This window comes from Heptranchias perlo, chromosome 18 (assembly GCF_035084215.1).
Source record: "Heptranchias perlo isolate sHepPer1 chromosome 18, sHepPer1.hap1, whole genome shotgun sequence".
Taxonomy (NCBI): domain Eukaryota; kingdom Metazoa; phylum Chordata; class Chondrichthyes; order Hexanchiformes; family Hexanchidae; genus Heptranchias; species Heptranchias perlo.
Genome location: NC_090342.1, coordinates 35339759 through 35354486, shown reverse-complemented (window position 1 = coordinate 35354486; position 14728 = coordinate 35339759). Strand labels below are relative to the sequence as shown.

The 14728-nt window shown below is 42.0% G+C and overlaps 1 protein-coding gene across 1 annotated transcript in view; it reads left to right on the top strand.

Moving 5' to 3' along the window:
- Positions 1–14728, top strand: part of LOC137334460 (voltage-dependent L-type calcium channel subunit alpha-1C-like) — a 435374-nt gene that overhangs the window by 8228 nt on the left and 412418 nt on the right. The window contains exon 3 of the mRNA XM_067999141.1: positions 10952–11091. Coding sequence (XP_067855242.1) covers positions 10952–11091 — 140 coding nt within the window. The remainder of the gene's footprint in view (positions 1–10951; positions 11092–14728) is intronic.

Here is a 14728-nt window from a genome sequence, read left to right as displayed (position 1 = left end):
GAGGGTGGGCAACGGCAGAGAGCGATGCGTCGCAGAAGGCACTACCCTCGCCACAGGGTCTACAGACCAAGGCTCAGCTTCCTGGACCTCTCTGCGCCGCAGTGCACATGGAGGCTCAGAGTCACTCGACATGTAGTCGTGGACATCTGCAGCCTCCTTCATGCCGAGCTGCTCCCGGCTGGCCCTAGCACCATCTTCTTACCTGTCGCTGTCAAAGTCACCACTGCCCTCAACAACTTCTCCTCCGCATCCTTCCAGGGTGCCACCGGGGATATCACCGACGTCTCTCAGTCGTCTGCACAAAAGAGCCCTGCAAATACACCTACACCCACTCTGCAGTGACACAATGGGTGTCATCAGTTGTGAGTCTTCATTGTGATTGTCAGGAAAGGGCATTATTGCACAAACCAGACAAGATTCGCAAAGACGTGGCAGTAGTGGTGACAATATAATATGTAATGTGAGTTGATGAGCAATTAAATACAGATAAAAACCATGACAAACCCTCAAACACTCTTGTGCATCCCCTTCATGTTCACGACACGTTTGCCTTACGCATCCTACTGCACATATGTGATGCATGCCCTGTGGCTGCAGCAAAGGTAGTGGCAGGTTGAGTGAGGCTGACCGTGAAAGAGATGCATGAGAGGGTGAGTATGAGATGGAGCCATGAGATTGTATATGAGGATTGGGTTGAGTGGTAGTGGTGGGATGAGTACTGGCGAGGTGAGTAAGTGCAGGTAAGATGAGGATGAGCTTTGAGTGGGTGTGAGGAGTGATGTGATAGAGTCGTGTTGGCAGTGCAGAAGGAGATGTGAGTTGGGGGCGGTGATGTGGCAGACGGAGTGTAGGGGAATGATTAAATGTACTCACTTTGGCTGACCTACTTCGGTGATTGAAGCACCTCCTGCACTGTATGCAGGTGCGCGATATGTTGGTGGTGCAGGTGACCTCCTCTGCCACCTCGAGCCAGGCCTTCTTGGTGGCAGAGGCAGGCGGCCTCCTCCCGCCCGCCGGGGGGATGATCTCTGTCCTCCCCCTCCTCCTCACCCCATCCAATAATACCTAGAGTGAGGCATCATTAAACCTTGGAGCAGCCTTCCCTCCAGGCTGCTCCATGCTGTAATTTTGCCTATTTCCTGCAGCATCAGTCAGTGGAGGATTGCCCCTTTAAATAGGGCTCCTCCAGCTGACAGCCTATGCTGCGCATGCGCAGTCCGCCCGCTGCGCAGCTTTCCAGCGTGAAACCTGGAAGCACAGGTAAGTGGCTCCAATTAGCCTGCGATTCCGAGCGGAGCACCCCGATTTCAGTGGGCGCGTTACCCACGCACCCAGTCGAGCCCCCGCTGCGAACCCTCCGCCCTCCTAATATCGGGCCCCTTGTGTACAAATTGGCTGCCGTATTTGCCCACAAAATAACAGTGATAGTAATTCATGGGATGTGAAGCGATTTTGAATGTCCTGAGGACATAATAAGGTGCTATTTAAATCGCAAGTTCATTTGTTCTTAATGTAGATTAGAAACAACAGCGTTCAAGTATTGATCCCTGCAGGACTTCACTCTGGTCTTATATTATAGCTCGCGCAAAAACTTTCTGTTTGCTATTTTTTAGCCAAGTTTTTGTTGAGACCCATGTTCTCCTTTGAATTCCCTAAGGCATTTAAATTAATTGATGTGTAAGTTTGTTGAAAGCTGTCTAGAAGCTTAAATAAACTATATCAAAGGGAGTTCCAATATCTGTAACATCTTCAGAGAAATTGAGAATCTTCTCCTTCAAAATCCATGTTGGATGTCTCCTATTAAGTTATTTCCATAATGGTCCTTGTCCAGCCTCACCCTCAGGACATTATTTAGCTTGCCATTGATGTTGGGCTACTAGGCCTGCAGTTCCCTTCGTCAAAAAAATTTGTCCTTTTAAAAAAATAGGTATTATATTTCCCAGTGATTCCTTTGTGAAATAGCCAGTACCGCACGAATTTCCTCTCCAGTTTCCTTCAGCATCTTAAGATGTATCTCACTTATCAATTACATTTACTACACTGACTTCAAAATCCTCTGGGATATTATCACTATTACAAGTATTAGGTAGCAAGTTAGTATTATACTTCTGGAAAATATTAATTTAACATTTCAACTATCTTTAATTTCACAGTTACATTTATCTTTACGGGTTCTAGCTTCGTCTCTAACTACTCTTTTCTTGAGATGACACTGGAAATGTGTTTTAGTATTGTATCACTGAGCCTTCCAGCAATTACTAAGATTCTAAGCTTACCAGTTGAAAAGTTATTTTATTATTTGACAATCCACGAGTTGTCCTCCCTATGTCGGTGATTACAGTCATTACCAGTTCCTGTTCTCATTTACAGAGCGCTATAGCAATGGTGTGAAAGTGCTCAATGCTGACCCCAGCACTCCCCACGTTTAGTGAATGTTGAGTAACAATAACATTTAATTGTAGCATTATACTGCCTCTCTGGGAGGGAAGTATATTGCCTTCATAAAATGCTATTGAGCCGGATTTTGCTGTAAAAATAATGATGAGGCTAACAGCTCTCAACGTTATTCATGTGCAAATCGGACAGCAACTTCCGGCAACCACACATGCGCAGTTAAACGTGGAAATCCGGAGGTTGCTCTCTGAGATGTGCTGCTCCTCCAAAAGCTGCGCGAAAATGGCATTGCGCTGTCTGACTCATCATTCAAATGTATTGAACGGCGTGAAGTTCCTGTACTTATTTGATAGATACGGACTAAATTCGCCAAAATGTTAGGGTTTGTCCATTCTAGTGCAAGTTCCCCTTTAACAGTGTGGTAAGTCTTAATTACTGCCAAACAACCTCTCCAGCTGAAAATTATCTTTTAGTGGAGTCTCATTTCTTCAGCTTTTAGTTATTGTTGGACATTTTAAAACATTTAAATAAAAAATTGTTATCTTACTTTTTCTTTCTATCTCTTTTATCTCTGTCTCTTAATGGAAGCTTTCTTTCCCTCTTTATTTCGCTTACTATACCTGATTTGACATTGAATTCACTATTCTACTTACACTTCCTGACTCAGACTCTGTGCAACTCATTAACAGTTCTTCAATCTGATTGGTTAAGGAGATACAAAGCTGCTTGTCCTGTTCACACAGGTCCCAGATGCCATGTAGAGGGCGCCACATCATTTGGTTGTCCCGTTGGCAGCAACTTGCTGTGCAAAGCCCCATAGGAAGTCTATCAGCAAGTGTGAGTCTAACAAACAGCACTGATAGCAAAATCCGGCCCAGTGTTACTTAGCACCAAAGTTTAGGAGCATGAAACTCAACAACTCACATTCCCATATGAACAATTGTTATTTCAGAATGCCATGGTGTTCTGAAACTGAATTTAGATACAGGGTAATGACTAAACCTATCTAGATATGTTGGGTGTATCTTTGACTGTTTCAAGATAAAGTAGCTTATTGAAGGATGAATTTAAAGGACTTTAGCAAAGCCTTTGACAAGGTACCGCATAGTAGGTTGTTACACAAGGTTAAATCTCACGGGATCCAAGGTGAGGTAGCCAATTGGATACAAAATTGGCTTGACGACAGAAGACAGAGGGTGGTTGTAGAGGGTTGTTTTTCAAACTGGAGGCCTGTGACCAGCGGTGTGCCTCAGGGATCGGTGCTGGGTCCGCTGTTATTTGTTATTTATATTAATGATTTGGATGAGAATTTAGGAGGCATGGTTAGTAAGTTTGCAGATGACACCAAGATTGGTGGCATTGTGGACAGTGAAAAAGGTTATCTAGGATTGCAACGGGATCTTGATCAATTGGGCCAGTGGGCCGAAGAATGGCAGATGGAGTTTAATTTAGATAAATGTGAGGTGATGCATTTTGGTAGATCGAATCGGGCCAGGACCTACTCCGTTAATGGTAGGGCGTTGGGGAGAGTTATAGAACAAAGAGATCTGGGAGTACAGGTTCATAGCTCCTTGAAAGTGGTGTCACAGGTGGATAGGGTGGTGAAGAAGGCATTCGGCATGCTTGGTTTCATTGGTCAGAACATTGAATACAGGAGTTGGGATGCCTTGTTGAAGTTGTACAAGACATTAGTGAGGCCACACTTGGAACACTGTGTACAGTTCTGGTCACCCTATTATAGAAAGGATATTATTAAACTAGAAAGAGTGCAGAAAAGATTTACTAGGATGCTACCGGGACTTGATGGTTTGACTTATAGGGAGAGGTTGGATAGACTGAGACTTTTTTCCCTGGAGAGTAGGAGGTTTAGGGGTGATCTTATAGAAGTCTATAAAATAATGAGGGGCATAGATAAGGTAGATAGTCAAAATCTTTTCCCAAAGGTAGGGGAGTCTATAACGAGGGGGCATAGATTTAAGGTGAAAGGGGAGAGATACAAAAGGGTCCAGAGTGGCAATTTTTTCACTCAAAGGGTGGTGAGTGTCTGGAACAAGCTGCCAGAGGCAGTAGTAGAGGCGGGTACAATTTTGTCTTTTAAAAAGCATTTGGACAGTTACATGGGTAAGTTGGGTATAGAGGGATATGGGCCAAGTGCAGGCAATTGGGACTAGCTTAGTGGTATAAACTGGGCGACATGGACATGTTGGGCCGAAGGGCCTGTTTCCATGTTGTAAACTTCTATGATTCTATAAATTTCATCTTTGCTCTTAGAAACTCTGAGGCACAGCTCACAATGACAAGTTTAGCTTCCCTGACAATTTCTTTAGGATCTGTACAACCAGTGAGAGTGGAGACCTAAATCCCATCAACATAGGTGAAAATCAAATCCAGGCCCAGAGGTGATAGGATTGAATGCTAAGCCACTGCTCCATGTCACCCCTTCCTTTTTAAAATATATTGTCACCTATTCTCAGCCCCCTCTGTTGTGCGAGAATGGGACGGTAGCACAATAAAAATGGCAGTGCAGAACTTACCACCCATTGATAGGGATCTGGATCACTGACATGTTGGTGGGGATCTTGAAATGGGTGGCACAGGTGTCTGCCAGAATCAAGCAAGAGCCCCATTAGCCCATGAAAATCAAGGTCCTAAACATCAACAAGACCCTGATGCAATTAATGAAGTATCAATGGGCATAGCATACACTGTGCATGTTCCATTCATTGGTACTTGGTGTAGAGCAGCCTTAAAGGACTGCTGCAGGCTGCTCAAAAAAAGTAGGTTCTTAAATGATTTTTGTGGGGCCACGAGGAGCTGTGATCATCTCTACACTCTCCTCCCCCCTCCATTAACTTATCTGTACCAGCTGGGCTCCATTGTAGTGCCATCAGATTTCCTGCCCCCACTGATCAGAGAAGTAATCTGCTCCAAAAGGATGAGCAGTTCGCCAACGGAATGCTAATGAGGCCTGACCACCACCTGCCTGAAAGAAGCAGTCACTTGAAAACCGATCCTACATATTTTTCTTTTGCGGAATGAATGTTATAGTAAGATATTTTCCATGTGTGTACATGATGCTGATAATTAAATTTGAACACTTGGTAGAACATAGCTATTTGTTCAGTAAAATAATAATTAATACAAGAAAAATGGAGCAAAGTGCGAAACGGATGAGGTAACCTCCATGCCTGATATTCCAATTAGCACTTCCGACATATGAAGCTCTGCATCTGGGGTGTTACTTTATAAAATCTGCTCAACAATATTTTAATGAATGTGAAAAACAATAAAAAAATAATGCAGCAAATGATGTAGGCTCTTTTGTTTATATATTATCATAAGATGTGCAATTTAGTTAAATCATACAGTTACAACTATGCATTACAAAGTAGTTAGCAATTTAGAAATTAAATACTATTTGACAAATTATGCATTTTTCTATTTTGTGCATCACCAATGTGTACTGTATAAAATGCATCAAATTACCACATAGCTGAAGATGTTAATTTTAGTCAGCTTCGAAAGAGAGTGTGAATTACGTGTTTTTCAGACAGCACTTACTCAAATTGGACTATTTTAAAAACATGGTAAAGCAGCAGCTACAAAAAAAGATATCTAAATACTAAAATTAAAGGGTTTGCTCCCTGTAGATATTTTCTTTACTACCCTCCTCTACCTACTCCTCACAGCCATGTTCAACTTCTATTAAGAATACGCCCACATTTATGCCATTTATAGAACACAATCATGAAATCTTCTAAATGCTTCATATATTTGAATGTGGTTTGAATATTTTCATATATGGGTATGTATAAAATATTGTGCACTAATACTGTATTGCATCCAAACTAATTTATGGGGGTGAGATGCATTTGATTGAGCAACGTAGGTGTAAAGAGTACCCAAGTTCTCAACTAGGTGAGTCCTAAGCTGGGCTATCTGTCTATCATTGAATTCACTTGCCAGTCCTGAAAATTGTTTATTGAGATTTGGTTTTCCATCTCATATTCTTCATATTCTGGATATTTTGGATGCCTGTGAATATTCTGCTTACATAAAGATATTGCATTGATACAGTTTTAGCAGAGGGAAAGAAAAACAGTACATTAAATTATTGACAAATAAAATAAAAAGGAATATAAAAATAAACTCCAAAATAAAGTAAAAATTTTGGGGTAACAATTTTAATTTGAGTAATACTGTGAAACATTTATACACTACTGAAAAATCATTCACTATGCATAATTAGAAACATTCTAACTGACTGACTGTTTAAAAAGAAACATAATTTAATTCAACCCCTAAACCTTTTGTTATCTTCAAAGTTAACAGAATCTGACAGAGAATTAAAAAATAAATTGAAAAAATATATACCTGCCCTAATAATCTGATGGTAATAATGAAAAGTCTGCATTTATACAGGTTTTGTCCAGAACTGGAAAACATTTCCCAGCTAAGAAACCAGGAGCTAGCCAGTTATTTTCAGTACCAGTCGCAGCTCTCTGAGCCTTGATTGAAATACTTTGTTCCTCCTCATTACCCATCAACTAATTTTTTTTCCTCCTTTTCATCTCCCATTCCTGAAGGCATCAGTTCTTCACTAGGTTATAATTCCACAGGTGCTGGGCACCCTCTGGTTCCTTGTCCCATGTGGCCATTCTTCATGTGTAAACCTAATGAACATCATCAGGCTATTCTATCATGGGAGATGCCATAGCCAATTCTGATACTGTTCACCCAGCGTCTACACGTGTACAGTTGCATCAAGGCTTGTTGGATAACAAACAGGACCCACCATCTTAATACCATGTTACTAAAAAAAGAATTCAAGTCAGCAATTGGCCTGCAGCCCCCTCCATGGCCCTGTCCAAGTCTTGAGAGTTCTAAAGAAGGCTAAGACTTAAGAATCTGAAGGTAATGATAAATGGAAAAAAAGCTTTGTCTGAGGGGTAGTAACTAGCATAGTTTCATAGGGGAATATAATCAGATTTTTCATGTTTTCCATTACAGACATTTAAAAAGGTGCTCATATCTTATAAATGGCAAAAAACTGCAGATGCTGGAAATCTGAAATAAAAACAAAAAGTGCTGGAAACACTCAGCTGGTCAGGCAGCATCTGTGGAGAGAGGAAGGTAGGGTTAACGTTTCAGGTTGATTACCTTTCTGCTTTTCTAACGAAAGTTCATTGGCCTGAAACATTAACTTTACCTTCCTCTCTCCACGGGTGCTGACACACCTGCTGATTGTTTCTAGAATTTTCTGTTTATGTCTTATATTGCGTTTAACAAAGAGCTACATTTGCAACAAAAACAGAAAAGAGCAACAAGACTAATCCCAGTGTAACGAGAAAATGCTGAAAAGAAAGATTATAAAAAAACTTATGCTTTCCAGCAAAAAAGAAGGCGATTGAGAAAAGAAACCCATCAAAATATAAAAAATATTAAATGGTATTGAAAGACATCTGCAAGACACAGGCCTATTTCCCCATTGCATCCAAATCTGCCTGCAACCTATTTTTCTTATCTAAGGGCCTTACTCCTGCATGTATCTTTGTGTCATCCACAAATTTGCATATCGATCCTCCGATGCCTTCACCCAGATCATTAATAAAAATGTACTGAAGTGCAATTGCCCCAAAACTGGTCCCTAAAGGACTGCACTAGTGACCAGCCCCCATGTAGAGTCATCATCATTAATAACCACCTTCTGTCTGTACAAATACAATCAATTCTATATCCAGTCTAATACCTGCATACCAATACCTCAAGATGCGACCTTACTTAGCAGGCCATTGTGCTATACTTTATAAAAGGCTTTTTGAATGTTTAGGTACACAATATTAACCAGGTTTCCCTCATCCACCAATTTTGGAACCTGCTCAAAAAATTCAATCAGATTGGTGAAGCAGGACCTCTTTTTGCAGAAGTTGTGCTGAGATTCTTTAATAGCCCCTATTGTTTCATACAATGCATCACTAATAGTCCCTCTAGTAGCTCACCTTTATCTTGGAACTCTACCAAAATCTGCCCGGCAGAATCCCTCAGTGACCCTATATATTCCTTAATGATCCTGTGTTTCCTAACGTAGCTGAAAAAGACCATGCTACCACTACCACACCTATCCAACAGCCTCATCGCCATTGCCCTTTTAGCCGATTTGACAACAGATTTTGTTGCCCTCAATGGAGTCTGATACCATCTCAATTCTCTGAAGAGTTATTTACCTTATACCTGTTAAAGTATTTCTTATTTAGTTTGACTTGTCTTAGGACATGGCCAGTTAGCCATTTTGGATTTGTTTTACCATGTGTCCATCTTTTGACCTCAGAGACATACATGACTTCTTTCTGCAAAAAGTGATTTTAAATATATTTGATTTTTCATCAGTGCTGCTATTATCTCTGTCCAGTAGGACTCCCCAGCAAGCCTTACCCAAGTTATCCACTACCTTTGCAAACTTAACCCTCTTGTAATGTTGCACGAGGATTAAATTTTCATCAGTATGGGCTTGGTTGATCAAATTGAATCTAATATGGTCACTGTTGCCCAGGTGTTCCTTCACATGAAAGTCCACTACTGTATCTGTATACATTGTATTGTGTGTGACAAAGCAATCACTTATTATATCTACAAATATTTCAGACCACCTCATTTCAATACCAAGTACATCACTATCAGATAACAGAACACCTGGGAAATTAAAGTTGTCCATTATACAAACATTACTAATTATGTTGCCATTTAAATTTGAATCCAACATGCCTCATCCTGATGGGTCACTTCACCTGGAGGCTTATAACAGGTACCAAAGATAATTTTGGATTAATAGCTTGATCCAATTCAACCCAAATAGCTTCAGCTGCACCCTATAAAGTGGTTACGTACTTCTTAACAAACAAAACGTGTGTGTGTGTGTGTGTGTGTGTGTGTGTGTTTTGAAATAAGGAACAACATAACACCCCAGTAGCTTTACCATGACAAGTGAACTGCCTGGGTGAAGACAGAAGAGATGAAACACTATGTTGCCCAGGTGGTTTACCAGCCTGAGGGAAGACAAAGCTGTACATCCCTCCCCCCTGTAGAGTCCACACTACCCAACTTTCACAAGAAATACCTCTCCTGCCTGGCCACGGCCACATGGCACTTCCCCCATTTCTTCTTCTTCACCACATTAAGATCTCAAAGGAAAGTGGGACTATTTACCAAAGGAAGCTCTGCTTAATAAAACGTCCTTTCAAGACCTCAGAACTTTCCCTACTGTCAGTGGGGGTAGAAATCAGATAGCTTTATTATATCCTGTACTGTGCATCATGTGACAAATTGCAACTTTGTTATTGGCTTTAGGGAGCCCCACGCAATTACACAATCTGCATGTCAATAAGACTATTGCTGGTGATTTGCAGCTTTGATGAGATTGAGAAATAAAACGACCTGTTGCCTTTTTATCACCCATTCTCAGATCCGTCAACATTTCTTGATAATCTCATAACCTTTGTGGGCTGTTGCAGGTTTTTCCTATTTTGTACAAGAGGTGCAACTCCCTCTGTTTCAGAAATCCTTGAATCTTGCTAAGTAACCATTTTTGTGAATGAAGAGTGAATCTTAAGAAAATTCCAAAAAAAAGGTTGCTCCACCAGAAGTGTAGAATCCAATGTGTGGGGCAGACCTTTGTGCAGATTTTTATTACCTGCAACCCTGGTGGTAACATGTGGAATAATATAACTTGCATTTTTTTCTGCTTGAGAGTTTTATTACCACTATAACCAGTACAAAAGCTTTAACGGTTACTATAAAATCTATTCTCCAGCTGTGGTTCAAGAACACCAAGAACTATAGTAATGCTTAGTATTTCCTTGGCCTAAAACTATCTCTGGTGCGCATAACCTAAGAATAAATAAATGCACACCTTTTGCATGCATCACTGAGGATGTGTGATTACTAATTAATTCCAATGAGTTTTATGTATACTGTCAGCCATGGCTCCATAGTAGCACTCTCGACCTCTGAGTCAGAACATTGTGGGTTCAAGTCCCACTGCAGAGGCTTGAGCATAAAATCTAGCCTGACACTCTAGTGCATTACTGAGGGAGTGCTGCACTGTCGGAGGTGCCGTCTTTTGGACAAGGCATTAAACCGAGGCCCGTATGCCCTCAAGTGGACGTAAAAGATCCCATGGCACTGTTTTGAAGAAGAGCAGGGGAGATCTCCCCAGTGTCCTGGTTATCCCACAAGCAACATCACTAAAACAGATTATCCGGTCATTATCTCATTGCTGTTTGTGGGACCTTGCTGTTTGCAAATTGGCAGCCGTGTTTCCTACATTACAACAATGACTTCACTTCAAAAGTACGTAATTGGCTGTGAAGAGCTTTGGGACATCCTGAAGTCGTGAAAAAGCGCTATATAAATGCACATCTTCCTTTCTAATTGCAGTTGGTGAAATTATGTGAGTTAATCACAGTGCAAAAGGAGACTATCTTGGCAAAGTGGGCTGTGCATTTTCTGTGGCTATGTCCTTAATAATGTATAACTTCTGTTTTTTTTCTTTCCCTTATAGGCTTTTTAGTGCTATTTTAGAACAAGCGACCAAAGCAGAGGGTATTAATCCAATCGGAGGTAAAGCTGCTGGATTCGATGTCAAAGCTCTAAGAGCATTCAGAGTCCTACGACCATTGCGTTTAGTGTCTGGAGTTCCTAGTAAGTATTTTGACATAGTGCAATTGCAAACTATAGGACCCAAGACTGAGATATTTGAATTCCATTGTCTTTTATTGCTTCCTTATCAAACTAGTTCTAAAACCTATAACAACAAAAAATACATGGGGGATTTTAACTGGAGTGTGTTTCAGGCAGGAGGGATGAGCATCAAACTCGCCTGACATCATCAGTTTGAGATCCAGGCAATTTTAACTCCAGGGCCTCATTTGCATATGATTGACAGGCTGCCCACACAATCGAGTCAGAGATGGGCAGCCCGCCTACTTTCAGGCTGAGACTTCCAGTGGGAATCGAGAGACCTATTAAAAGCATGAATGCACTTCTTAATGAGAAGTTGCATTCAACTTCTGCCAGATTTGTTTGTGAATTAAGAAATAAGTTGCAAGGCCCAAGTTGTCTGACAACTCCCTGGGGGTCTTGGTGGAAGAGATGAGGGAAAGAAGGAACGTTCTATTGCCCACAAGTGGGAAGAAGATTCCCAAGATGTACATACACTAGGCCTGGAGACAGGTGGCAGAGATGGTCAGTTCTAGGAGCATCACCCCCCAAGACCTGGATTCAATGTAGGAATCACTTCAGTAACCTGATGAGAGCAGCACGGGTGAGTACAGTTCTTTATTTCTCCATCTCTCTCAATAACACTTGGCAAAAATCCTTACATCGCTCAGCACTCTGAACAGTTCCCCCCCCTGCATCATATCCTTCATCAACTACAAGGGCGCACTGTACTATCTCTCTTTCTCATTCCAAATACACACTCACCTTTGGCTTGCTGCCTTTAGAGCAGCCACTGACAACATTCTGTTCTCACATGGTAGCAAATGCAAAACAATGAGCTCCTCTCATGACTCCTTCCTCACTTCATATTCCAGCCACTTGCTTATCATTCAACACCATCCTATCCTACTTGCATTTTACTGCTTTTCCCTCTAAGCATAAGCACTACATGCAGAAACCCCTTACATATGTGCATTCCTGTTCAGTAGCCACTCACTAACTCTCTCCCTCTCTTTCTGCAGGAGAAAACATCATACAACTCAAAGGAGACAAGTAAGACTGGGGGAGAACCACCCAATACCATGGTCATCGCCCAGATAGAGCAGAAAGCTCTGGAAATCATTGGCCTTTCAAGAGTGATGTGCATCGGAGATAATGAGGCTGGCAGCTTATCTGAGCAAACTATTACTTGTACTCTTTATGTACCTCAGAAAATCGCACATTCACTCAGCTTGACAACTTCAGGCTGCGTTGTGAAGCCTGTCATCTGTTAATGTCCAGATTAATTCTTGTCCCTTTTATCTTTCCTCTAGGACCCTCCTGAAGACACCTTGGAGCTGGACAATCCTCCTGAGGATACTCTGTCACATGCTCCATCCCTCCCAAGCACCAGCACAGAGATTGGGTGCATTAGACAGTGAATTAGCTGGGTCTGCACTTAGTGAAGCACCCAGCACGAGTGAGTAGGAGCAGATAATGGTGACAGGGACTGCCTAAGAGGTGGCTCGCCAGAAGGTGAGGTCGCCTCTCAGCTCTGCTGAGGAGGACAGAGATGTGGACTTCAAGGGGCCAGCCTTGAAAAGAAAATTGCTTGCGTCGCACAATCAATTATATGAGTTACTGAAGGCCTGCCCAAGAATTTCCAAACCATGGAAGAAAGTACGGAGGAGTCCACTTTCAGCTTGTGTGGTGTTGTGTTGCATGGCATTAGCACTCTGTAGTTCACCTTGGAGTGTGTAGCCATCTCTAGGGACTTTGCAGCCAGGCCTCACACCAGAAATCTGTGTTACCAGCTTTTGCAGCTTTGATGGAAGCTCAAATAGCTGCCATCCAGACTCTAGGCTCCAACATGGACTTGGAGAGACTGGTGGACCATATAGATAGGGGCTTCAAAGGCATCACTCATCTCCTACAGTTCTCCCACAGATCAGTGGGAGTGATGAGTCACAACCCCATGGAGCAGCAGTGGCACAATAGCAATGGCATGTGTTGCCCTCTATCAGGATGTTATCACAATTGATCCTTCGCCATCCCCTCAGCCAACACCCGCCATAGTGCCAGAAAGTCAGCTGAGCCAGACTGTCCCGGCAGCAGGCAAAGTGCTACACTCTGCATTTAGGCCCTCACAGGCTCGAGCTCCCAGAAGTCACTGGTCACAAGCGTCTCAAGGGTTCCAACATGTGCAACAGCAGCTTTCCAACAGCTGTGCTGGCCACTAGCGAATCACCTCATGGAGTAGGCGAGTTAGTAAACTTTCTTTTCAGAAAGGCACTATGGGTTGTCACTTGGGTGAGAAATAAATTCAAGGCAATTATTATGTTTGGCATTAATCACCTTTCTACATTCGGCATTTTGGTCTGCATTGTTAATATGTCATTCATATAAAAGTTGGCTGAATGGTTTCAATGTTCTTTAATGCAGGATTATCAGGAAGCACTTTTTCACACAAAGTGTAGTGGAAATATCGAATTCTCTCCCCCAGTAGACTGTGCATGCTGGGTCAATTGAAATTTTCAAGACTGGGATTGCTAGATGTTTGTTAGGTAAGGCTATCGAGGGATATGGATCAAAGGCCGGGTAAATGGAGTTGAGGTACAATCAGCCATAATCTGATTGAATGGCAGGTCAGGCTCAAGAGGCTGCATGGCCTACTCCTGTTCCTATTATGGGATTGGTGAAGGAGGTGAATGTACTGTTAATGCAGAGGGGCTTTGTGTAACTTTTCAGGGGAGGGAAATGAGCGGGTCACCGGAAGCATCGTGCTATCAACTGATCCTCGGCATCTCTGGCTGCAAAACATTGTGCTGGTCCTACTTCTGCTTTTTCCTCATCTTCACCCAAGACTTCTTCAACAGATGATGACTGTTACTATTTCTCTGCCTCCTCCAAATGTAATCCTCTCTAGATTGCCATGTTGCGCAACATGCTGCACACTACAATGATGCAGGAGACTTTCAGGCTGTTGTGCTCCTCTTCCTCCATCCAAAACAGTGAAGCAAGAATGGCAGCCATGGTAAGCTGTGAGTGCTTATTCAGGGTAAGCAAGGGAAAAAAAATCAGAAACAAGCAATCCCCAAGTTCAAATATCTCTTGAAAATTCGAAAAGCACAATAGCACACATATCTCTATGATCTGAATGTCCCTTTAAACAGTGCTTCCAGTTGCTCTCTGAAACCAATCCGACTAAGTTTTACTTAGTGGGTTCAGTGCTGGGTGGGATTTCCACTATTTGGTGTTAAAAACATGTTGGTGTCCCATTCACAAGACCCTGATTTATATGTATTCATGAGGTGCCCTCCTGTTTCTAGCTTCGGCCACCAAAAAAAAAGTGCCCAGATAAAACGGTGGCGGGCAGGAATCGAATGGGAACAAATCTGTGTAACCGCCCCTGTACCTGCCGGTAGGTTAAAATTCCCCACATAGTATTTAATTGTACTTTAAATAATGCCAATAGTTTTTCCTCTATTTGCTTGGTAAATTATTCCCATTATATATCACTCTTTGAGCAAAGAAGCCCATTCTGGTATCAGTTTTAAATTTACTTTTCACTGATTTCCAATTACATAATCTGGTCCTACTTTTCTGGTGTACTTTGGAGTAATGATCTGAGTTTATCTTA